This window comes from Diorhabda carinulata, chromosome 4, assembly GCF_026250575.1.
Source record: "Diorhabda carinulata isolate Delta chromosome 4, icDioCari1.1, whole genome shotgun sequence".
Classification (NCBI taxonomy): Eukaryota; Metazoa; Arthropoda; class Insecta; order Coleoptera; family Chrysomelidae; genus Diorhabda; species Diorhabda carinulata.
The window spans coordinates 7,994,915-8,019,458 of record NC_079463.1 but is presented as its reverse complement, the minus strand read 5'-3'; the positions used below and the strand labels follow the sequence as shown (position 1 = coordinate 8,019,458).

Below are 24,544 nucleotides of genomic sequence, written 5' to 3'. Positions count from 1 at the left end.
ATAATTGCGTATTTCAGTAGATAGTATTTTATCTTCATTTCACACTGCAGCATACAATTAAGGTATGGTTTAAACTGGCACAATGCGTGCTAACATATAGTAAGAAGTCATGAAGCGCTTATTCAATGCGTAGTGCTAATCACTGTCGTTAACACTTGGGTGACAGATTCTCGGGGTCATGCTAGCTACCGCGCTCTGATTGGTCGGCACAGTTAGAAAATTAATGTATACTGTCTTCCTTCTAAGACCCCACGACCTTTTAACGTTACCTAGTGTAATGGAAATTACAACCCTCACGATTGTTCTGGGCTTCAAGTGGAAGGTGGCATCTTATTATGAATCTTCTCATATCTTCTTGTGTGACTTATGTATCTATTCATAGATTCGTTGTCAGCATTGATCTAAGTTATCTATTTTGTTTCAGATGGTGCCTTTAGTAGCTCTTGTGTTCCTATAGTAACACCCCAGTCGCTTCTGTTGTCTTCTAAAGGTAAAGTGAAGTTGTACCTTAGTCATTTGCCATTAGATGGAGGATCATCAGGACATCTTAAATGTTATCTAGCGCCAGAGTATATATCGAGGAAACGATATACTGATACCGAAACGGAAAAAGTAAGTCATCGAATAACATTATTCGGATGTATTATTAAAACTCATGAACAATCTCGTTTCGAATCCGTTTTCCTTATTTTCATGTAATGAGAGTGGAAGATGAGTTGGGTAACAGTCACGCAAAAATGAGAGAATAATTAAAATAATTGTCGACGAGGAAATTATGTTTGTAATGAACATTCACGCGATTTCAGAGAATTTGATTAAAAAAAATTTCTCCTACATCATCTAATTTCACTTTAATATTTAGTTTGTTGGAAAATATATGTTAGCGTAGGATTGCAAAAAAGAAATTCTTGATATGAATTTTAACTAGGTTCATTATGACCGTGCCGAAAGGAGCAAAACCAAAACTTACGTTAATATGAAAAATAGTGAGCCTTGGAGAAAGGTCAAAGTAACCTTTATACCAAAAGACGGAAAGACGGACACCACGCATCCCCAATTAGCGTCACATCGGTTTTACTTAAAAAAGCTATCGAAAACTACATTGGAACAAAGATTTTGAAGTAGAAATCCTTCCGACTTTGTCAATTTACCGAAGAGGCAAATCAACGGAGACTGCAGTGGTACAATTGACAACTGTAGAATACTCGAAACGAGGCTCCCAAAAGAACATCAGACGCGAGAGGAGTAAATAGGAAAACCTCCAGATGGATCTATCTACTTGAACAGTAAAAATGAAAGTAGGGCAAGACACTATTTCTATTACTACTTACAGGAGATCTCCATAAGAGAGTTACATCCTCACTTATGTAAAACTTAGTACTAGACGAACTCTATATGCGGGCTGACTGAACTCGGATTATCCTGTCAAGAATATGCTGACGACATAGTCATCTATGTCCGAGGGAGGTTTGAGAATACACTCAGTGACATGTTCAAACAGGACTCAACAGCACCAGAAGGTGGTGTCGATGGGTGGAACTAATGTCAACCCGAATAAGACCTCATTGAGTACAAAAGCTCTGATGGTATGCAGAAACTTCGCAGGGAGTAATTGGGGTTGTAACTTAAAGCTCCTACTGTGGATATACAGGGCAAATATGAGACCACTTATGGTGCAGTGGTTTGGGGTACTAGAACTAGTCTGAATATCACAAGGAACAATCTCTCCAATGTACAAAGACTGGCCTTGCATATGTGCAACCGGGGCCACGAAATCATGCCCAAAAGTTGCACTAGAAGTGATTCTAAATAGTACTATATAACCTTCCATCATAAGAAAAACGTTTCGCACATTTGGTAGTGCCATTAGTGGAAGTGCTGCTTCACTAACAAATTGTTAATAATATTAGTTTGAACAGAGGTACATTAGAAAAAATACAAATTGTACCTTTCACATTCATTTGAAAAATTTTGGTTAGATAGCTGAATACTTGATGAAGTTTTTTAAGTATTTGCGTAATGAAACATTCCAAGGTACTTTTGACAGATCAATAATTGAATGTTGACGTTTAAATTTCGTGTTGTTTGTGTTTGTGATGGTAGTAATTATGACAACATTAAAATAAGCGCGTTTTAAGTGGATGCAAATGAGCAAAATAGTCTGAGAGCGGCGGAATCCTTTATTATGTTTTACTTACTTGTATCCTATTTCTTGCTCCTCCGGGTAAGAAAAGAACTATGAGGGTTGTCACTTAAGTTCTGAGATAGAAATATTTACAACTGGATGTGGCTTTATGATTTTCAAAACAATCTCCATTAGGATCAATTCGATGTTTTGACTGTTCAAAAACGTTTTTGTTTGAACTGATGTGTGAACATTGTCTTGGTGAAGGGTGATTCGTCTTCTGCGATTGGTTTCCCTGATTTTTTCGACTTCTGGTGACCAATTGCTGGTGTGCCATTCAAAATTTATCGTTCTACGTTGCTCTAATAGCTCAAATATTCAGTTATTCCGAAAAAACAAACGACCAGATTTGTTAGTGTATATTATTTTCAAATTAAATGAATGCATTATGGGGTGGCAAAACTTTTTATTAATAGTGTGAATGTTTTCAAATTTGATACAAAGTGGCATTTTTATAAATAGGAGGAGAAAAATCAAGGATCTATTTTGGAAAACATAATGGCAAATATTCTATTTTGGAAATTCTCCATCACAAATTTGGGTCATAATAATTATGCATTATTCATTTTCAAATAAATTAGTTACGTAGTATGTTCTAATCAATCTAATTATTAATCTGTATTACATATCCAATAGATATGATCTTAAATCCTTGGTGGTCCAAATTGTATTAGTTATCTATTATACATGACGAAGTTATTTAGTGTAAAGTGGAACCAAACTGAGTTTATGACAAAAAACGGCGGCACTTAAGAAGCGCTGTGAACCGCTTCCTTCGTTGCCTAGGTGACGGAGTCCATTTTATCAGCGTAATAATTCAGTAGCGTTTCATTCAATATCTACTTGTGTTATTGGTAAAACTATTTTGGTAAATGTTATGACAAGGTTGGCTGTTTGGATTAAAATATACGAACTTACAGTAAAAATTGCTTCCTTGCAAACATGTTTTGTAAACACAAATGTTTGTTATAAAAACATTGAGTTTTGGTAAGACATAAAGAAAAAATTACAATGGCTGTATTTGTATAAAATGGTGGATAAGCTCGATATGTATACAGTGCCTGCAGTCCAAAACAGATCTATATTTCATTTTAATTTACTTTTTATCAAATTATAATCTAATATATGGGAAGAACAACCTTCTTGTTATAACATCGTGACTATTTTTTTAGAGTTTCTTTTACGACTTGGTTTCAAAAGTATAAAGTAGCCCTGTTTTCACTTAAATGCATAAAAAATACGGTAAAAGTGAAAAATAACAAATGATTCTGCCGCTTCCATAGCCATCACATTATTACAATAACCAAGTTGAATTATAATAGATATTGATAATTGATAATAATAGATTTTTAAAAAGAAGATATAGAAAAGTGGTAAGTATTAGGAATATTTTCTATGGGCAAGAATAACACTACTGACCCCGATGGAATATCACCTATCGTATTGAAGAGATGTGCAGCTGAACTAACAAGTCCGCTATACAAACTCTTTTCTCTATTATTCGAAATAGCTCTCTTCCCTCTAGATCAGAAACTTGTTCGGGTGAAACTTATACCAAAAAAAGAAAAAAAAAACAATTTATAACTGCCGTCCGATTGCTTTAATTCCAGCCATTGCCATGGTCATGGAGAAATCGTTAACCAGCAAATCGTGAGATATCTTGAGTCTGCTAAACATCATCAACGACCATAAATACTCCTTACGTAAACATAGATCAACCGGGGAGATTCTGGCCTTGAGGTCAACGCTGATGTTCCCCAGGGATGTATCTCGTCACCTACTCTCTTTCTCTTGTACATCAACGATCTACTCGACGAAACTGCAAACCCCAGTAAACGCGAATAACACTAAAAACCGTAGGCAGAAAAAGATCACTACCATCAATACCAATATTGAGTTTAGTACATCCTAGATCAAGGTTGCTGTTTTTACAAAGAAGGCTGGCATCGGAATTTAGCCCTGCTTGGACATAAAATATTATCATCACCGCAAATTCGCTTGTTGGCCATAGAGGTTAGGAGCAAGATATCCTGGCATAGTGACGTGACCGAATTAGCTAAGGCAGCTTCGTAAAAACTTGGAGTCAACTTCAAACTAAAAAGCTATATATTTCTGTGCTTCTAATCCTGTACATGGCCCAGATTTGTACTTCTTTGGTTAGGTCATTGACCTGACTAATTATTAACTATTCCACTACGGCAGATGCTCTTCGGAGCTGTTCAGCCTAGAGTAGTATTTGCAAGACCTACTCGACAGGGAGACGTGATTCATGTATACCAAGTTCGCCTGCAGACGCTCCGAACATCAATTTATCGGGATTCCTTTCTTTGAAGAAGGGCAAGCTTGTGGAATCAACTACTGAGGCACGTTTTTCTTGAACACTACAATCCAGAGAAATTCAAAGTCAATATCCACAGGTATCTCCACACGGCAGACACCACTCGAACTACTCGATTATAATAGGGTTCACTCTCTCGAGCTTGCTTTCCACAAAAAAAATATTAAATACAAACAAAAGTTCCATATTCTGAGCTCTTTATGGTTACCTGTATGTATATTTGAAAAATCATTCTTTTTCCATTTTCTCCAAAAGAATTATTCCGAAATAAACGATTGGACGATCATCAATAAAATTTGTATTATATAAACTGATGTTATCTGTAGTATGAAAAGCATTATTTTTGAATTTTCACAGACATTGCTGGTCATTTCATATTTTAAACAAAATTCATTTTAAAGCGCAATTTAATGGAAATCGAAATTAAATTTGATGATTTTCAATTAAAATTATATTAGTTACTACGTATTTTAAAAACTTTGGAAATGATTAATTAATGTCGGAATATAGGAATCAATAATAAATCATAATTTTTTGTATTGAATATGAATATCTTTGATGGTATAAAATATGACTAAAAATTATTTTGATGATATGCTCATGACAAAATCTGAGGTGAAGTTTATCTTTTAAAAACTGTCAATAAAATATTTTCTGCTCTACACACTTCTTTACAAGAAGTTTATTCCAAATTTTTGCATTTTCTGATTGCCAATGTTTAGCTTTTAACGGAATTTGCATAACTTACCATATTTTTAACCCAGGTTTTTGAGCTTCGAATCTTTCTCTTATTTACGGGTAACTTGATTTCTTTCTTTGCATGCATTTACGAAAACAAATTCTTCAAAATAATTAACGTGTATTGTAATTTCGAAATTCTATAGACAAACATTTTATTTTGATGATAACTATTGTGTTGGACTTTCGGAATTTAATTAGAATATTTGGTTTCCGCGAATAAATCTGGATGAAGGATTTAACCAAGAAACATTTCGAACAAATAGGAAAGAGGGTTGTTGATAGTACTAGAGAGTCTACAATGATTCGAGAATAAGAATTATTTCAAATTTACCACTGCCAAGTCAATTAGAGTATGTGAAATATTTGTGGAAAAAACTTGTTTTACTTGATGATTTTATCAAAAAATGTAGTTACTTTGAAGCAGTTTTTATGACTATTGATAAAATATTAGAAGTATATCAATCAAACATTCAAATGAGATCTGGAATATAGATATAATAACTATATTAATAATTCCATGTGGTAAATGATTGCATTATTGTGTCCCAATTCGTTTAGGATTTTGCCTTTTCGGATATATGTTTCTATGGTTGATGTTTGGGACACGCACGTCATTTCGAATAATTCCCTATAATTATTCCATTATTAAGGTTTAACGTGCTTTTTAGTATCTATTAGAACATCCATAGAGACGATATTTCTTATTTGACGCTAAGTTCGATAGAATATGCCAAATTTTCATATTATTCATCTTCTTCTGCTAAAAATTAATAGTAATCATGGATTAACTTGAAAACGTCAAAATATCAAATTACACCCCTCGATAAAAATAATGGAGTCATTACTTTTCCTCCAATCGGTTGGTTAATACCAGAAATGTTTTAATTATCACAGTACCTGATATAAAAACTCATGTTCAATGCCGATTTACTGTTATGGGTGAAATTTGACTATATATAGACTATATATATAGAATAGATTAAACTTGGTAAACATTTATAAAAAATATAAAAACCAACGACCCACAAATGTCAAAACAGATCATTTCTTTTTGCAGTATAGAAATGGAAAACGCAAAACCCAAGTTGTAGGTATCAATACCTTTTCAAAAATTCCCTCGCTGATAGCAACATATTTGAATTTACCTAACAAACTATACTGGGTATAGATTTCGACGCTCTTCGGCGTCTCTATTAGTGGATTCCGGTGGTGATATAATTTAACTAAAGAAGTACGGTGGGTGGAAATCCAACACAGTTGCGGAGGGTTACGTAGACATCCAACAATCCAATAAGTGCTAATACAACTATAGATGATGTTATTTCTTTGAACTCATCAAATGTTGCCAATTCAAGTACCAATAGTAATGTAACTTCTTCTTCACTTCAAATTAATAATACTCACAGTTGTACTTTTAATATTAATATTATAAAATAAAATTTGATAAAGGATTTGTCGAATTTTCTTAAGTCTACGGACGTAAAAAAATTTTTGTATGATTCTCGTATGAAAAGTAATTTTTTTTCACTCGTAGGAATTGCCGAACCGTCCTACTCGTGAAAAAAAGTATTACTATACTGACTTGTTGCATAAATAACTATTTTTTGTACTTTTTGATACTTTGCACAAAGAAACGAAAATATCTCAAGAACTAACAATTTTAGGTATAGGGAATGCTTCATAAAAAACGAAATATGTCAGCTTTCGATACTCACATCGAATATAGGGTGATTAATTTGAATAAAACTCAGAAAATAATGTATTAGTATTTTGATTTACCCTGTATCAGTTTCAATTAACTAAATAGATAAGGTATTGGTGCTCTAGGTAAAAAGCGTTCCAAAAAATTTTTCACGCATTTGGGGTTGTTTCTGAGGGTACAAGTAGTAAATTAAAGGTGGGGGAGACATATTATTTCCATTATTTAAATATTACATGGTAGAACTTACATATGATAAATCAATGAAACCTAACCTAACCTAACCAATTCTAAATAATTACCATCTAGGTTAGGTTAGGTTTCATTGATTTATCATATGTAAGTTCTACCATGTAATATTTATAATAATGGAAATAATATGTCTCCTCCACCTTTAATTTACTACTTGTACCCTCAGAAACAATCCCAAATGCGTGAAAAATTTTTTAGAACGATTTTTGCCTGGAGCCCCAATTCTAAATAATTACCATAAATAATTTTACATTATTTTTACTACTATTTGAATGCTTTGGCCGCAACAGCTTTTCATTTTTGAATTCTTCTAACATTATCCAGAGTATTGAACTTGTTATGGAAAATTGATTATAACTTTTTAAATACCCCGTAAAACTCATAACAACTCTATGTTATTGTAACAAGCTGATTCCAAATGCCATAAAATATAGGGTATTCCATTTAAAATAAGCATTCTGGAACACCCTGTAAGATTGTGATAATTTTCAAATTCCAAAGTACCAAAGAGGCACAGAACTTTATCACACTAATAAATCACCCAGTATAGCATTATATTATTGTAAAAAATCTGGTTAAACATCATTACACCCAAATTTAATCGTTATTAAGAATATAATTATATTTATTTATGCATTTTTAACATGCCTTGATAATACTGTTAAGTTTCAAACTCTCCGCCTATGATCTTCATGAACACTGTTTATGATGATGCCGTCACGTTCAAAAAGAACCATCTCTCTCTCACTCACTAACAATTTAAAAAACAATTCACAATTATTTAGAATTTATGAATTAAACGTTTTGTCTCATGCTGTAATGTTTCTGGAAGGCAAAAAATTATAAAGCTCGGTAAACAGTAGCGTACTTTGATCTACAAAGTTATTTCCACAAAAGAAGACAAACAAAAATATCTTCAGAATTGAGAACATATCAAAAAAGAAAATGAAAATTTCCTCATAATAATATAATTAACCCTGAGAACCCCATTAACCCCAACAACCAATATTTTATTTATATCCTTTTACAAGATTTCTCACTATACTATATCAATTATGATCCAACTTGAACACCCCGCTTTAACAAAGCAATTTATACTCCACATTAATTGTAGCAGCAATTTATTCATGACGTTTCCTCGTTTTATTCATTCATTTTTCAGATGTGGATCTACGCTCTGGGCGAAAGTCTGAAAAGAGCCACTTTGACCAGCCATGTCGCAACTTCACGTTTAAGTGGTGAGTTATGTCAAATCCTGACGGATATGACGCATCCCCAGGCGACCTCGAGAGCTTCATTGATGCATCTTTTAGATGTGAGTATACTAGACAAATTTATTCGTAAAGTTACTGACAGAATGTATTTGTTCAATCGATAAAGAAACGGTTCAACAAGGGCGTACAGGAATAAAAGGATATTATCAGAACTCTTATACCTTCTACTTACAGAAAATTAGTTACCGAAATAAAAGGTCCTAATAACAGTAAATTAATCGAATAGTATCGGAATAATATTATTCTCAGCGAGCTACTCTCCGTTTTAGTAGATCTAGACGAATGTTCCGTGATGCGGACCATGTTTAAAGTTAAGCACAAGATTTTCAAAGCTCAACTGCTGCTAACGACTGAAATAGACCCATAAAATTTCTTAAGTTAACCCAATATAATTATAGAAATCCTCACTAAAAGTAGCAATTGCTTACATTACATTTTCTTTCATGACATTTTCGAATTTTTATAATTAATTTGATTAATAATATTTTTCAATCAAATTAACGCTAAATGAAATTATTTCCAATAAATGTGAAATGTCAGTAGAAACAACGATTGTTTGAATGACAACCTGAACCTAACAGATGTAGAAATACTCAGTATAAGAAGTTTAAGTGGGAGAGGCTAGCCCACAGGGCACAGAAGGCTCTGCCTTCATTTAGAACCGTATATTGAAGAGTGAAAGAGAAAGTAAAACTGAATGGACAAAGATTAGAAGGTTTTATCATGAAAAGAGGATAAAATAAGAGGAGAGACTAAGCCCACTATTGTTCATACTAATAATGGATGGAATGTAAACTAAAAAAATGTAAAGAACTGGACGAGACACCTACGAACGAACATAGGATACCGTCATCGTAATTATGGCATAAAATCAAAGGAAGATGAAAGCACTAACAAAAATTTGGATAGAACAGATAGAAAAACTGCAAATGAAAATTAACATACAAAAATGCAAAATAATGATAATGAACGAGAAAAATTAAATGGATTCATTCCACTTTTGAAAGAAATATTTGTACAGCGAAACTGTTTTATGTCAAGATAGAGCTCTATTGAAATTGTGTTTGTAACTATGGGGAGAAGGTGTCTACAGCTTATTGAAATTACCGTTAACTTATTTTTTTAAAAAGCGGACTTATACCACTTTCAAAAAAACCAGCTCAAATCATTCCATTGGGTGGGGTACTTCCATGATAATATTTGAATAACGTTTTTTTAATTGTTTTCCACGTAAAAAATAATATTATTACTCATTCTTATTCTTTTCTCATCGTATTATCCAATACCAAAAAAAAGTTTTCTTTATATGAGTACTAGCTTTTACCCGCGGCTTCGCTCGCATTAAAGCCATTATAGTATCAGAGATCATTACCATAGAGATAAATCAATTAATATGATAACTACATTTTATTGCTGGGCTGGGATTTTAGAAAATTACAACATACCATGAAGTTTCAAAAACTTGAAAATTTATCAAAATATAACAACAAACGTTAAAACATATTTCCCTGCAACAAAAATGAATAATATTGAATTTTAACAATTTCAAGATATGAATGCAGAGTATTAATCTAAGACATGTAATTGACCTTGAGAGAATCAAGGCTTTTCTAAATGCACTCCCGATACTTGTAATATCTGCCCTTGTTCTTTGTTATGTTTTGAATTGGAATGGAAGTTCAGTGGGAATAATCGGATTCATAATGAATAGAATTTAACTAAAAAATGACACCTAGCCTCAAAAATTCAAATAAATTTATTCGCGAAAATCACGAAGTGGGCGACATCTGTTAATTTTCTTTCAAATTTCAATAGAGGTGAATAACAAAGCCAGAATACCAACAAATTTTGTTGATTTAAAAACAATAGAAAGTGTTATTTTAGTCTAAATAGTAAAATATATCTTTTTAAAGTGTTTTTCTTATAGAAAAACAACCACACGTCCATAAGATGCATTTCGAAAACAATAAGAACGTGGTAAAAATTGTAGTGTTAAAATGTTCTATTCTAATGGCCAATTAAACTCTTGGGTCCCTTTGTGGTAGTTTCGTGTCGATATGCAAGTCTCTTCCTCCCGTAGTTACATGAACAAATACATTCCCAATATTTAACTACATCATCCAGATTAATTATCTCATGAGGCTGGGAAGCTAGACCTAACTTCTGTAGACCATGATATATCTGCCCTTGTACTACAGTAAAAGTTGAAGAAAATCCGGGCAGTCTCTTCTCTTTATCAACTCCAAAGGATGTCATTTGAAAGCAAGAGTTATACTTTCTTATTTTGCTTAAAAATTGCTTTGGCTCATCTGTAACACTTAACAATAAAGTTTTTAAAGGCTCTTCTGGTTCACCAAGTAATGGAAGTAAAACTTTAAGACTGAAACAGCGCATTCCAACAGTTTGATCTTTCCATTTGACAGCATCGCAATAGTGACATTTTTCATTCATTAAGCCAATGACAATCAAAAGATGATTATGATATTCAATTGAAACCCAGTACCATTGAATACCGACCAATCCTTATGCAAAATTCTGACGGAGCGTGGTGTCTGCATTTCGCATTATGAATTTTTTTATCTTTCGTAAAAAATAATTTTTTTTCCATAAAAAATATTCTATGTTACTTCTAATAACCCCAAGAATATGTATACAATGTTTTATAATAATTGGTAAAGTAGTAAGGATTGAAAATAACCTGTCTGTCATATTTTTCCAAAATTTTGACAGATACAACACAAACATTGGGGAACTTTTCAATATTATTATCTTAGTGAAAGTGTTGTCAACTTTTGTAAAATCGCTTTTCCGTCAAATCTCCCTCGTAACAAACCTAAAAAGTAAGAACCCAAACTGATCGGGAGGAATGAAAAGCTATCACGGGAATAAATACAAGCAACTACGATGCTCGATATTGAATAATCGACTAAGAATAAGTTAGATCATTTCAACATTCACAAAATTGAATTTTGATAATTGAAAAAAAAAAGGTTTGTTATCTACAGAGTTTAATGCTCATGCTTACCTCTGCAAATGTTTTTAACGTGTACCGAAAAAACCTAAAAACATGTCGTTGTTTATTATACTAAAAAAGTTTTAATTCTACTCAATCTAGAGACTAAATTTGTATACTATGGAAAAAGATTGGATGAAATCTCCGTGAGAAATCATCAATGAAACATTTCAACTAGAATCATTACTCTAAAGTTAAATTCTCATTTACAGGCGTAATTTGATTCATTAATCAAAAACCACGTAAACATTCCCATTATGTAGGAAAACGTTCCTTAATTTTGCAGGTTAGGATAATAGGCATAGGTTGAGCGCAAAATGAGCGGCCAAAGGAAATGACAGAATAACTAATTGCTTTTAAATGTAATTACACCCCCTTTCGATCGCGTGTTGAAAATACCGCAGCAGCTGTGCCAGGGATCACTTCAAATTCCCTCTGCCGAAGTTTTAGCAATTTTTAGTATTTAATATACAAAACGTTCGAACAATTAGCAATTTTATCAGAATAAAAAGCACATAAATAATACACTGGTACAGGATTTATAGTAAGAAAAATACTGTGACTGAATTTACGTAACAGTAGTTACTTACCATGCATCTATTTGAACTACAGTAGAACCTCGATAAGATAAAGGCCAAGGAAAACATTGACATATTTAAGGTAAAGGTCGTCCCAAATCGGCCAGAAAACATCGATGCTGTGCGTACCGTGAGATTGACGCATACTTGACAATAGTTCCGCTTGCAGATATAAAAGAGACGTCTATAAGATCGTGACCTGAGACGAATCATGGATCTATGCATATGAACCCTGAACTTACGTTTATAGAATTATTTTTGAATTTATGCGTTCGCGGAATATCCTACCTAATATGTTTTTATTCCAGATTATATCAGGTTATTGTAAAAAGAAACAGCAACATCGACCTTTTTCTCATATTGTAATGGATTTACACCAAGAGACGGTTTCTGCCTTAGAAGTGGCAATGGATACCGCTTGGGGTCCGCCCGCTATGCCAGAGATACAGCCTAGGACAATAAATTGGTAAATATAAAATTAAAAGTTAAAGTTAAAACTTTAACTCTCGTAATTTGATAATTTTCAAGGAAAAATAGAATAACTAAAGACATACTTCAACAATTAAAAAAGTTACACAAAAGTAAACAGTTTAAAATATACTTTTGAATTTGATAATTTGTATTTCAGGTCTTCCAATAATTAAATTAATATAATTTTTTCCAATGGTGGAAAATTCTGAACAAGTAGACATTTTAATTGGTATTAGGAGGTTTCCTAATCGCGTGGTTTCTTACAACAAATGTGTATCCATAGCAATAAAAATACGTTGAAATGAGCTGCCAAACATTACTTATTATTAGACTTAAATTGTTTCTAAATACAAGGTTAACATTAGTAGAAAATCATTAAGTGTTATAAATATAAACAATAAAATTGAGTTTTCAACCCAACTATGTTTTTATTGAAATATCACATAAATGAATGGTCATCTGTGATAGTGGAAAAGTACACATTTCGACTTAACATTTTTGAAAGACGATTCTGATCAATAGGTCAGTACTATACGATTTTAGGAATCGAAATGCGTGTACAGTATTGTTCAGTGAATCCCAAATGGACGTAATTTGCACTCGTATCCTCTGGCAGGATTCGAACTTCCACACCATATAACATAGAACACAATTAGGTATCGGCTCTGAACCAGATAATAACTATTTCATATGAATGAATATAACTCGTACTGAAAATTTTGATTCAAATTACTATAAATTATGAAAAAAATGTCATATTTTTGGTTAAGCTCGAATTTATTAACGGTTATTTTCTACATCTGACGATTGCTCTTGAATTTTAAGCGCTCTTCTTATATATAGTAAAACAACTACACTGATTATGATCAATCCAATCATTACAAAACATGGCACTATAACATCAGAGAATACACCCATTATATTCCACAAAAAATGAAATTATGACCAAATGAAAATGATGTTTACAATATAAATATACATTCACTAGTGTCCAACAGACAGTTTATTATTTGACAAAATAATATTTTTTGTACAACTGTCAAAATCAGTTGACATTTTTGTATCAGTTTTTTTATCGTTATTCATGGCATTAAAGTCGTACTTATTGTAAAAATTTTCTATTTTATTATCGTGTTTTATATGAAGGGAGTTTAATGCCGCGTTACTATTTATTTTTTTTTTCGCCCAGATTCGAATATTCTTGCGAAAATATTTGGAATTGAGGCTACCAGATTGGGTTACGAGTGTCGTGTTTAGTTACACAGCTGATTTTATTATTTTTCAAAAATCGGAATGCAAATGTTTTATTTTCATTTATTTATTTGAATGGTATTAGAACAGTTTGAATTATTCGTAATGTTGAAAGGTTGTAAGTTGATTGATTGCTGTCGAACATTAAGCGAATGACAGTTAAGTTACTTCAGTATAGACGCAAAAACGCGATTTCACTCTCGATTTCTCTCTCAATTTTAGAATATATTATACAATAAAGTTATATTTCATACATATAAAAAATACAATCATTAAATGTGCATTGCAGGAATGACATGTTCCTTAAACTGTTCGGTATAACAGACGAATTTTTTATGTTGAAATTATATTTTTTCTTGCCACTAGAACATCACAACGCGAATCCGATGTTATTTCAGAACTGCCACATGTACTAAACACTTTTTTGGCTATTTCTATCCTGTGTGTTACCTTTCCAACCGCCACGTTTCTTTAGTGTCATCAAGTCTTCCTCAGATTCAACTAAAAATGATGCTGACGATATTCGAAATGAATGACCTGTATATGAGTTAATATTTTCAAGTTGAAGAAAATTGGCGACTATTTCGGAAACCTCATAAAAATGGTTTTTACCCTACAACCTGCTTGATTCAATTTCCATTGTGATATTCATAAAACAGGTGGCGATCATTTGCTGCTGCTGGACGTAGGGCTAAGTACATTTGTTGAAATTTAACATATTTTTCAGTAACTACAAATCTCCAGTTTACATCTTTATTTATTTTCTTATTCTTATGTTACCTGACTGATTTCACAAATTCGACAAGCTCTTGCGATCCCAAATACAATAACCTTGACCACTAATTAAACTTCGGGGGCAAATGATTATTCATAATAAAACAATTTCATTCATTGAAATAATAATTGATAGTAATGTGTGAACAATTACTTTCAACATAAATTCTCGAAGATGTTGCTACTGATCAGAAATGTCAGATATTTTGATTCCACACTTCTCTAAGATATTCTAGTTTATTTGGAGGAATACTAACAATTCAATATTTTGTTAGAAATCTAAATTTTGTTACTCAAACTATCTCCGTGACGTTTTATGTTGTCTCTTGCATTGGTCAGAAAAGTTATAGAGCTTCTCCTGAAACATTGAGCTATACATATCTTTTCTAAACCATTTTGCAACCAAGTTGGGAATTGATTATATCTATACCTTATAAATTTGTATCGATATCAGCGTAGATGATTAAATTCATTGATATCATCCATTGATAAAACTTTAGATCTCTTTCCTCGGTATCCGAAGCTTATATCATTATTTTCTTTAACATTCAATGTACTTTTCAACATTGAGTAGACATTCCAAACCGTTTCTTATCGCACCATTCACGAAAATAATCATATGTAACTTGGATTTGGTTGCAATTGCTTCCTCAGATATATCTGATGGCTTATTATTACTACGATCATAATCAACATCTTTCTTCTTGGAAATAACTCTAAATTAAAGCAACTACAGCAAACACAGTCAAACACGCGGCGTGTTGGAAGTATTGATAACATCAAGTATAACATGTATGGGGGGACGTATTGGAAGTTTCTATTTTTAATATATTTCCGAGGCAGTAATTCACATTCATAATTATATAAAAAATATTTGAATTTCGTGTTTTTGTAGCAGGAAAGAATTTTGGGCTCGACCTGCGGTCTCGGCGCAATATTACCACTCTCATGTGCCAGTGAAAGACGCTCATTTGACGCACTCAATACAAAAAAAAATCCATTTAATGTAAACTTAAACCATACAGTTACGTGGATTGTTACTTTAGCCTAGAAAGTGTCTAATTTTGAAAAGATTAACGATCTTGCACGACTATGAATGATTCACATTCTCAACTGCTGCTTATAGCCACAACTTGAAATCGAAGTTTATTCCATGAATGTAGATGAATTAAATGAATGAGAACCTTATTCTTTTTGGGGGTAGGAATTAATTAGGTTTGGCCCTGATATAGGAAAGATTCCTCTGCAGGGAGAGATGAATATGTATATTATACATTTAAAATCCATTTTTGATACATTCGACCATGATTCAACTTTTTTTCAGATTCGGAATCGATGAGGACTTTTCAGTATTCTTTTATAATGGTGTTTGAAAAAATTATATTGCAATTTTTTTTCAATGTTTAGAATCGTTCTCTCTCAAAAACATGATTCATGGAAAAAAGTATCGAGATTTAGAGATCTACAATTGTTGTCTGACTCAATTCACCAATTTTCTTAAAACTTCATTCATTTTTGAGACAAACGACCATAAATAAAATTTTTTCCAGATTCGGAAATCGGGACTTTTCAGTATTATTTTATAATGGTGTTCTAAACAATTATATTGCAATTTTTTTCAATTTTTAGATTGATAATATCTCAAAAAACATAACTCCAGTTATATGAAGAAAAATCTAGATTATTCTAAAAATTAAGACGCAAAAGGATCATATTTTGTAAACATATGTCAGCATTTATTTTACTATAAAATAGGATTGTACTAAACACCCTTTAAATTAAATTAGATCGTTCAATGAATCTTGTTAATTCAATCGCTTGAAAAAAAGTATCGAGTCATATTTCAGAGATAATTAGATCATCTAAAATTGTTGTGTGACTCAATTTCAAACGAAAATTCAGCTTTTTTCTAAAAAATGCGAAACATTCATTTTTGAGTCAATGGACCATGAAATTTTTTCCACATTTCAGTATTTTTTTATAATTACTAGAATCATTCTGTTTCAAAAACTATTGCCTTCCGAAAAAGAGTCATTTATCATAAGTAATTAGATGATCCACAATTTTTTATCCAACTTTATTTTATGACAACATTTACTGCTTTACTGAAAAATGCGAAAATCTCCCCTCTTTGACCTCGAATTACATTTTTTCGGAATGGGGACTTCTCAACATTCATTTCTTCCAAACTTTTATACCAATATTTTAGCTGTACGTGAATTTTTGTACCCGTGCATTTCTTAATTGACCTGACTAATATTTTAATTAATAAAACACTTCCGCAGTGTTGTTATGTAAATATAGAGGACTAATTAATTCAATTAAAACTCATTCATTATCACGAATTATTTCAAAACTAAAAGTTTTCTTGTTCCAGGACGGACATCAACTCCGACAATTTCGGAGCAATACCCAGAAGATGGGTGGGTTTAACCCGTAACACAGATTCTTGTCTTCCTAAATTAACTAAAGAAGCTAGTACTAGTATGGAGGACTTGTCTTGTAGCAGACAATTATTCGAAATACCCGGTAGTGTAGTTAGACCCAAATCTATGTATGTAGCAGATAGTGTTAGACTTGATAGTGATATTTTTCGTAAAAATCAAAATATTGGACAACGTGTATATAACGAAACTATATCTAGAGAATTAGATAGTGGGACCACCAGTAATAAAGTAAGTGATATCAATATTATTCCTATCAAATCATCGTATTATATCTGCAATAGATTTTTGAAAGTGACATCTCGCACTTTGTATACAACTCTTATTAACTTGGACGCCATTTACCAGTTTACTCTTACAAAAAATTGTTAAAATAAACACAAAAATCTGATTGAATTACATCATAATGGATACTTTACATCATTTTATAGAAAATAAGGTTTGTTCTAGCAGTTGTTCTGATTATATTTTGACTTGACTATTAATTAGTTGTTGCTGGAACTCCACCTTTGTCTTACTTAATCTAGGCTACCAAGGTTTTCACCTCCGATTTCCATGAACCTTCATCGATTTTAATAAAATTTTGACAGGTAGGGAATATCTCAAAGAGCAAAATCTACCCTATGCCGTGTGTGCTTTTTCTCTGGGGGTGAGCTCCACTACGGAGTGAACATTTGGAAAATAACCACGGAAATCGATAGAAAACCAAATTTTAAGCAAAAATTTGTTCCTAGCATTTCAATATTTTTTGAGTTGCGCGATTGAAAATTTTAATTTTTCTTCAAAATAACTTGTTTTTAATCGATTTTTCATGAATAACTTTTCAGAGAAAGTGTGATAAGTAAAAATGAAGCTTTTAAAAAAACAAAGAGATTGGTGCTTTTTAATTGGTTATAGGCCTAATACCAATCGAGTTATTTTTTAAAATTCAACGCCGATTAACGGAAAAAGGGTCAATTTTTCGAGAAAATTGCATGGTATATTTTTCAAAGTACTTTTGAAAAGCTTTAATATGAATGTTAGTAGAACTCTTTAGCATGAAAACTGAAAGAGTTATGACCGAAATAAAATCGATTTAATTGTTATTTGCGCAATTTCATCCTTAGTAATAGTACCCAAATTGCAATAAAAAGATAATTCACTGTCGATTTACTTTATTTACGTACTAACAATGGTTTCTGGGAGTTTAAACGATTTAGAATGCATAATTTCGAAAAAAATTATGTTTAAAGTCCAAAACATTAGTTTTTTTTAACAAACATTTAGCTTTTTATTTTTTTGTTTAACTTATAAAATAACTGAGATATGACCTTACAAAGCTTGCCCTAACGTATGACTGGTATCATTTTCGACCCTTTTAAACGTTGCCCTATCAAAAATAGAGAGCTAAAAAATTTAAAACTTCTATAAGCTTATAGGTTATAAAATTCCCTATAAAACTACGTTTTGAGCTTGAAAATTAACCGAGATAGGGTCAAAAAATAAAATAAACTTTTTTTTTTAAATTTTTTAGCAGGACAGATTTTGGAGTGTAAGTGATGATTTCTTGGGGTTGAAAATTATGAATACAAAATATTCACATCAATACATTTAAAATAAATGAGTAGTCAAAAAAATATGTACGTCTATAAATAATTATTTTTCAAAATAAGGGGCGATTTATTCTGCTACATTGAAGGACGCCATTCTGCGTGTCTTTTCAGAGTGAACAAACCACCAACATGGTTGCCGAAGAACGCCTTAGCCCATGTCCGGTATATTCTCCGGGATTTTTCATTTTGCAAATATTTTGCAAAAATTTTTGGGACAGAGCTCATGATATGGTAACCAACATTTTGGTTGTAACAGTATGCAACAAATAATCTTCTGCTGCTCATATTTTTAAACCCTTGATCTGCATATTTACGCTTAAGTACAAGGTGAAACTTCCTGACATATGATTTTTTCTATCTCTCTAAAAAACAACAATAAACCACCTATCGAATCATCTCTACAAAGGATTTAATACGACAGAGAATTTTTCATGCGCGCACAGAAAAATCCTTATTTCCAAACTCCTAATAAAAATATTTGAATGAGAAAAATGAGCCTTATTTCTTTAAACGGAAGGGTATTCATAATTTTCCATCTTTTCCATTTAATAAAATACTCTAAAACATTGTGTGTTTTTTCAAACTCCCTCCGTTAATTTGACAATGCATAAATAGAAAATGTTCAGCACCTACTGTTTCAAAATTAGGAATACATTTTCTACAGGATATTAATCATAGAAGACTGAAAGTTCGGCGGAATCCTGTTCAGAGGGCCGCTTCCCGTTTGTACAGGGTAAACAGCGAAACACATATCGGCAGTACTCCTAGAGAATGCATAGGGCCGGAGTTTGTAATCAGAGCTTCTTTATCAAGTAAGCAATTAGTAATGCCAGAAGTCAAAACACATATAGGACGAACGGTTACTGTTATTATGCTAAATGGACAGAAGTTGGATGTTCTCTGTAATCCTAATTCTACTACTGCTGGGAGACTGTTTGAGGTAAGAAATAATTTTGTGTACTTATTAAAGAAGTTATTTGTTGATATCAAATTTGATGAAGACTGTAATAGGTATAAAATATATTTGTACTAAAAACTATCAAAGAATTTCGACCGCAAAACTGATGTACCAGGTCGAGTTTCAAAGAAGCGTTAATCATTTCCACAACAAAAGTAGAGAAGAAGAAGTCAAAAGTTCGTCATAGAACATGTGATCTTATAAGCTGTCAATTAAAAAAGTCGACCCATTATTTGCATCAAGTAAAATATTAGCGTTTCTCGGTGTTGCATGTTATAATTGTTTCAATTTATTTTTTCGATCTTACTTTCGTTTACAAGTTATTCGAAAAATAAAATAAAACATGACAACGGTAGTTGTTATGGAATCATGTCGTATACATGGCTATTATCCTCTAAAAATATTTTCCAATCCTTGGCTGATTACCACCACGAAGATATGTCCGCGACTTAATTCAAGAAATTATTCATCATCCTCATACCTCTAACATTTATTTCTGGTATCATCGAAAGTCTATGAGTATTATATGACTTTTCCAAGAGAAATAGTTTATTTGCTAAATAAGAATAATGTCATCGACATTTTGATTTATTACTAACAAGAAAAGAGTCGCTGGCTGGATAGGTCTCTAGTGTGTTGATTGAAGGTCAGGAGCCTCCCATCAGTGGGAATTTAATAAAACCATATCTTCAAAATCGCAGGTATATTTTCAGTTTATACATATAATCACAACTAACGGTATATAATATGTTTATACTAACCTCCGACAGCCTGTCAGTATGTCGCTAGTACGTATGCTTGTTTATTATGATGAATAAGATTTATATAAAATATTAGTGTTATGAAGTACATACAAGGTGAATGTTATAGATACAAGGTTTGTTATATTTTAGCGTCTCTAGTAGTACGTGCTTGTTAATAGACTCGAATTACACGTTTTTGATTTAAAATAGTGTATAAGGAACGGTACTTTTATTTAAAGAGTTTCTTGTTCAACAACCATCACTTCATCCCCTCTTGGAGGAGGAACATTATCCCTCATAATTTTTGAATACTAACACTACACTGTTTGTTGATTGACTAGATTGTTTATTTTTTCAGTTTGTTTATTGTTCTCTACACTTGTTTACAAACGTTAAAATTATTATAAAAATACAATTGGTTTTTGTGAATGATTTGCTTTCTTATATTTTGAGATAAAATCTCACAGTTTGCACCTATTATTTTTGTTATCTGACACGGCTCTAGGTGAAAGACGTGACATCTTGAATGTGGATAACTTGTAGTTCTGTCGCTTTCTCTCGCCAAGACTCTTATCGAGAGTCTCTAGAAGACGCCACGCGACAATCTGGATCGGGCATTAATATTATCTGGAACCTATTAGAAATCTTCACGTGACGAAGAAAATGAAATTAAACAATTAGATATATCCTCCCCTTGTACTACAAATGATATCTCATTCAAAACAATCATTATTATAAACTGAAAGCGGTGGGAAAGTAGTTCAGTATTCTCTTGAGGACAACTTAAATTTCTCATATACATATCACCCCTACGGGCATTAAGTAACAGTAGCTTATATGTTATTTGGTTTATCTAATATACAATTTTAACAATATGTGTTCTCTTGTTCGTTTCAGTTAATTATTCAAAAAGAACACATCGAGGAAAATTTTATGTTTGGTTTATCGGCACTAATATCAGGAGATTTTGTATTCCTACCATCTGATACTAGAATATCTAAGGTGTTCCAAGAGGATTCTTATCAAAATAGTAACATTACTCTATTTTTTAGGGTGAGTATATTTTATTTGTTGTTTTTAAATTTTTTCTTATTGTTTGTTTGCGAGTATCTCTGCAATTTCGCGACACAATTATGACTTGAATTATGAGGTATGCAAGCACCTCAAATCCTTTTCGAACCTTTCAAACAAACTCTTCCTAATATTCTATAAATATTTGTAAAATATAGTCTATTGTTATGTATGAGAGAGTAATAAAATAATAAAGCAATGCAAACATAAGGTGACCCATATACTTTTCTCAAAACCTGTAAGAGTTATCAAAAAACTTTAATTACAAGAATTTTTAGATTATCGAAATTCTTCAGTATCGACTTCAACTTTGGAATTTTAAATGGAACACCCAATATTTTATTGCATTTTTTGATTTAGTGGTAAAAACAAAGGTAACTTTCATAAAACCAACCTATTCGATTTCCGCACGGTATCGTTTTTTATTTTTTTATTGAAAAATCATTATATTCATATATTGTAACTGGCATCATTTGCAAAATAAATTTTCAATTGGGTTTATTGAATTTTTGTGATTTTGGAGTCTGGGTCTACTGGGTGTCTTTTTTACTGTACGAGTTTCGAATTTTGTAAATAACAAAATATGATTGTTTTTAAATTACACACCCTGTATATTATACCTTCAATAGAACGAGCATAAAAATAAGAATCGTTTCATACATACAGGTGTGCCATTTAAAAAAAAATGGGATTTGGTGTGTTTTTTAACCTTGACTATTGTCGTATCAAATAACTAAATTTTGGGACCATAATCTTTACACTTGGTTTAGCGATGCTCTAACCTTTTTAATCTTTCCAAATGATAGTATTTGTCTGAATTCGGTGAGTGGTCAATCATTTCGAAGTGCAGTGCAGCCATGGCGATCACATAAATGTGAGAAGGTGCGTAGCTCTGATGTGGAAGCACTTTCTCTTTCTTCGGTCGCTCATTTGCAATTCCTCCCTTCATCTTATCAAAAAATGATGCGTTATTTTCTTCTATCATTGTTTTAAGATGGCGAATGGACACAATATCATAATATCGCCATAACTTTTCGTCTTGTGAAACCGCCTTTGTCTTGTCAGAAGTATAGTGTTTGATTCTGGTTTTATTTATAACTATGAATAGATACAAACATTTTTACTCATTTTGCTTAAACAACGTAAATTAATCCTGAAAACGTTAGTACTTACTTTGAAAGCTACTAACTTAGAAAAAATTGATGAAAATAAATTTTTGTTGAGAGAACTGATGCAAAGAATAACGCATCTAGTTCCAGGTCTGCCGCAATAGTTCCAATTAGTTGACTTTCCAAGCAAATATATCTAACGGATTAAAAAATTACATATAGTACAAATCTTCCCTTCTTGATCAATTTATATCCAGAAATTTCAGAAGGAACAGATATTTCCGAAGGAAATTAATTCAACACAAACTTATGTTGTTGAAGATTCTCCACCTGTGTGATTACCAAATAAGAATTTTATCTTAAAAAATCAGCCAGCTTTGGCAAACGTATAAAAATACCCTGAGATTTAAGCTGAAGTAACATAGGAATGAATCAAATTCATCCTACCGTTTGGAATATTCCATCTTTCGTTATAATAGTAATAATAATGCTCTTTATTTTTGTATTTAGAACACACTGAAAGAGAATCCTATGTAGTAAACCAAAGTAGGTCCAAACAATCCACCCTATCTCTATTGTTTTCTCTTGAAAAGGGAGGCCTTATATGAAGAGTTCTATTTATCTGGATATAAACTCTGTATAACAGAGCGGAGCATGATTAATTTTTCATCTTCATTATCGTAGTTGTTGCGCCTCGAAACCGTTTATTGAGAATTTTTTTAATATGACTCTCGAACAAATTTACTTATTTTGCGTTATGAGCTGCTTTGTTAGAAAATCCTGGCTAAACAAAATATTCCATGGGATAATAATATTATGAGTTTTATATACAATATTGAAAGTAAATATAAACTTAATAATAGTAAGAACAATCGGAATTATTTGAAAATACTTCTATTAGACATTTTAGTATAAACAGAAACAAAAATATTATCAAACAAACAAATCAACTATCATCGCTCCCAAAATAGAATACATACTTTTGGAGTTCAAATTCCCTTGACAATTTATAGAGGTGTGAGTCAAATCCATGCTATATACGTGGTGTTTGTGATAAAAAGTAAATTGTAGATTGTCCTTTTGACTCTTCAGCCACTCTGCACCTTTACTCATAAGATACTTTGCATAACTACATCTCATTGTTTTGCTCACAAAATACGTAGTCTCCTCCCAATGGGGTCTATTTTCTTGGAGTTTTTGTGCCCCTCTCCCCAAAGTTTAAGTATAACTCCTTCAAGGTACGTAAGTCTTTTAGCGAAATGGGCAGGATATTCGCAGAGCAGATTTTCTGCTGATGTCGTCCTCAGTGTGTCTATAGTCTTAAGGTCAGATGATCGACTATCAGTTTGATGTCGTTTTTGGTCATCACGAGAAGTTCTTCGCATTTCATAGTTGATATGATTACGAATCTTTCGGATTGTCTTAGGCCCTCCAGTGAGACTCTGATTCTATAACCATACGTTCAATAACTCTGGTAGTCATATTAGGGATACTTTGTTTTTGTTAGCGAGTGCACTTAGAGTTTGTTTGCATCCCGACACTACTTTTTTATGATAAATTTATATCTAAACACTCCTTAGCACATCTGTTTATTGCTAGCAACTTTACCTAAAAAATGGTAAGTGATGTTTGGGTATCTACTACTAGATTATCCACGAAGCCTAAAACTGTTAATCCAGCGCTGCTAGATTTAGTGAGAATTTTGTTCACTAACAATGATCACAAATAGGAATGGTTAGTATTCCTCCTTACGGACAACCCCTGATTGAAGTAACAGTGAAAGTTTTGCCGTTTATTTCTGCCATCACTATACGATTTATGGTCCATTTTAGAATAGTAATTTCACATTTTGGCTCTTCTAACGCCCTTTGATCAGAAGTACCTAATAGCGGATACAGTTATGTCAAAAATATGAAATTATGGAGCTGGAGCCGGGCGCTGGTGCCACGAGTCATACCGCCCGTGAAACATTGACGATCTTGCACTAGGTTGCTCCTGGTCGAGTCATTTTTCGATTTGGTGACCAGAATTGGCTTTTTCACTCTTGCAAT

At 32.2% G+C, this 24,544-nt stretch overlaps 1 protein-coding gene across 4 annotated transcripts in view; it reads left to right on the top strand.

The window, feature by feature from the left end:
• LOC130893460 (tyrosine-protein phosphatase non-receptor type 13-like) overlaps nt 1-24,544 on the top strand; it is an 87,174-nt gene that overhangs the window by 52,378 nt on the left and 10,252 nt on the right. For 3 of the 4 annotated variants that reach the window (XM_057799621.1, XM_057799623.1, XM_057799622.1), the window contains 6 exons: nt 425-612; nt 8,378-8,530; nt 12,389-12,546; nt 16,954-17,251; nt 19,277-19,552; nt 21,211-21,366. In XM_057799621.1, coding sequence (XP_057655604.1) covers nt 425-612; nt 8,378-8,530; nt 12,389-12,546; nt 16,954-17,251; nt 19,277-19,552; nt 21,211-21,366 — 1,229 coding nt within the window. The remainder of the gene's footprint in view (nt 1-424; nt 613-8,377; nt 8,531-12,388; nt 12,547-16,953; nt 17,252-19,276; nt 19,553-21,210; nt 21,367-24,544) is intronic. The other variant, XM_057799624.1, reaches the window with a different exon arrangement.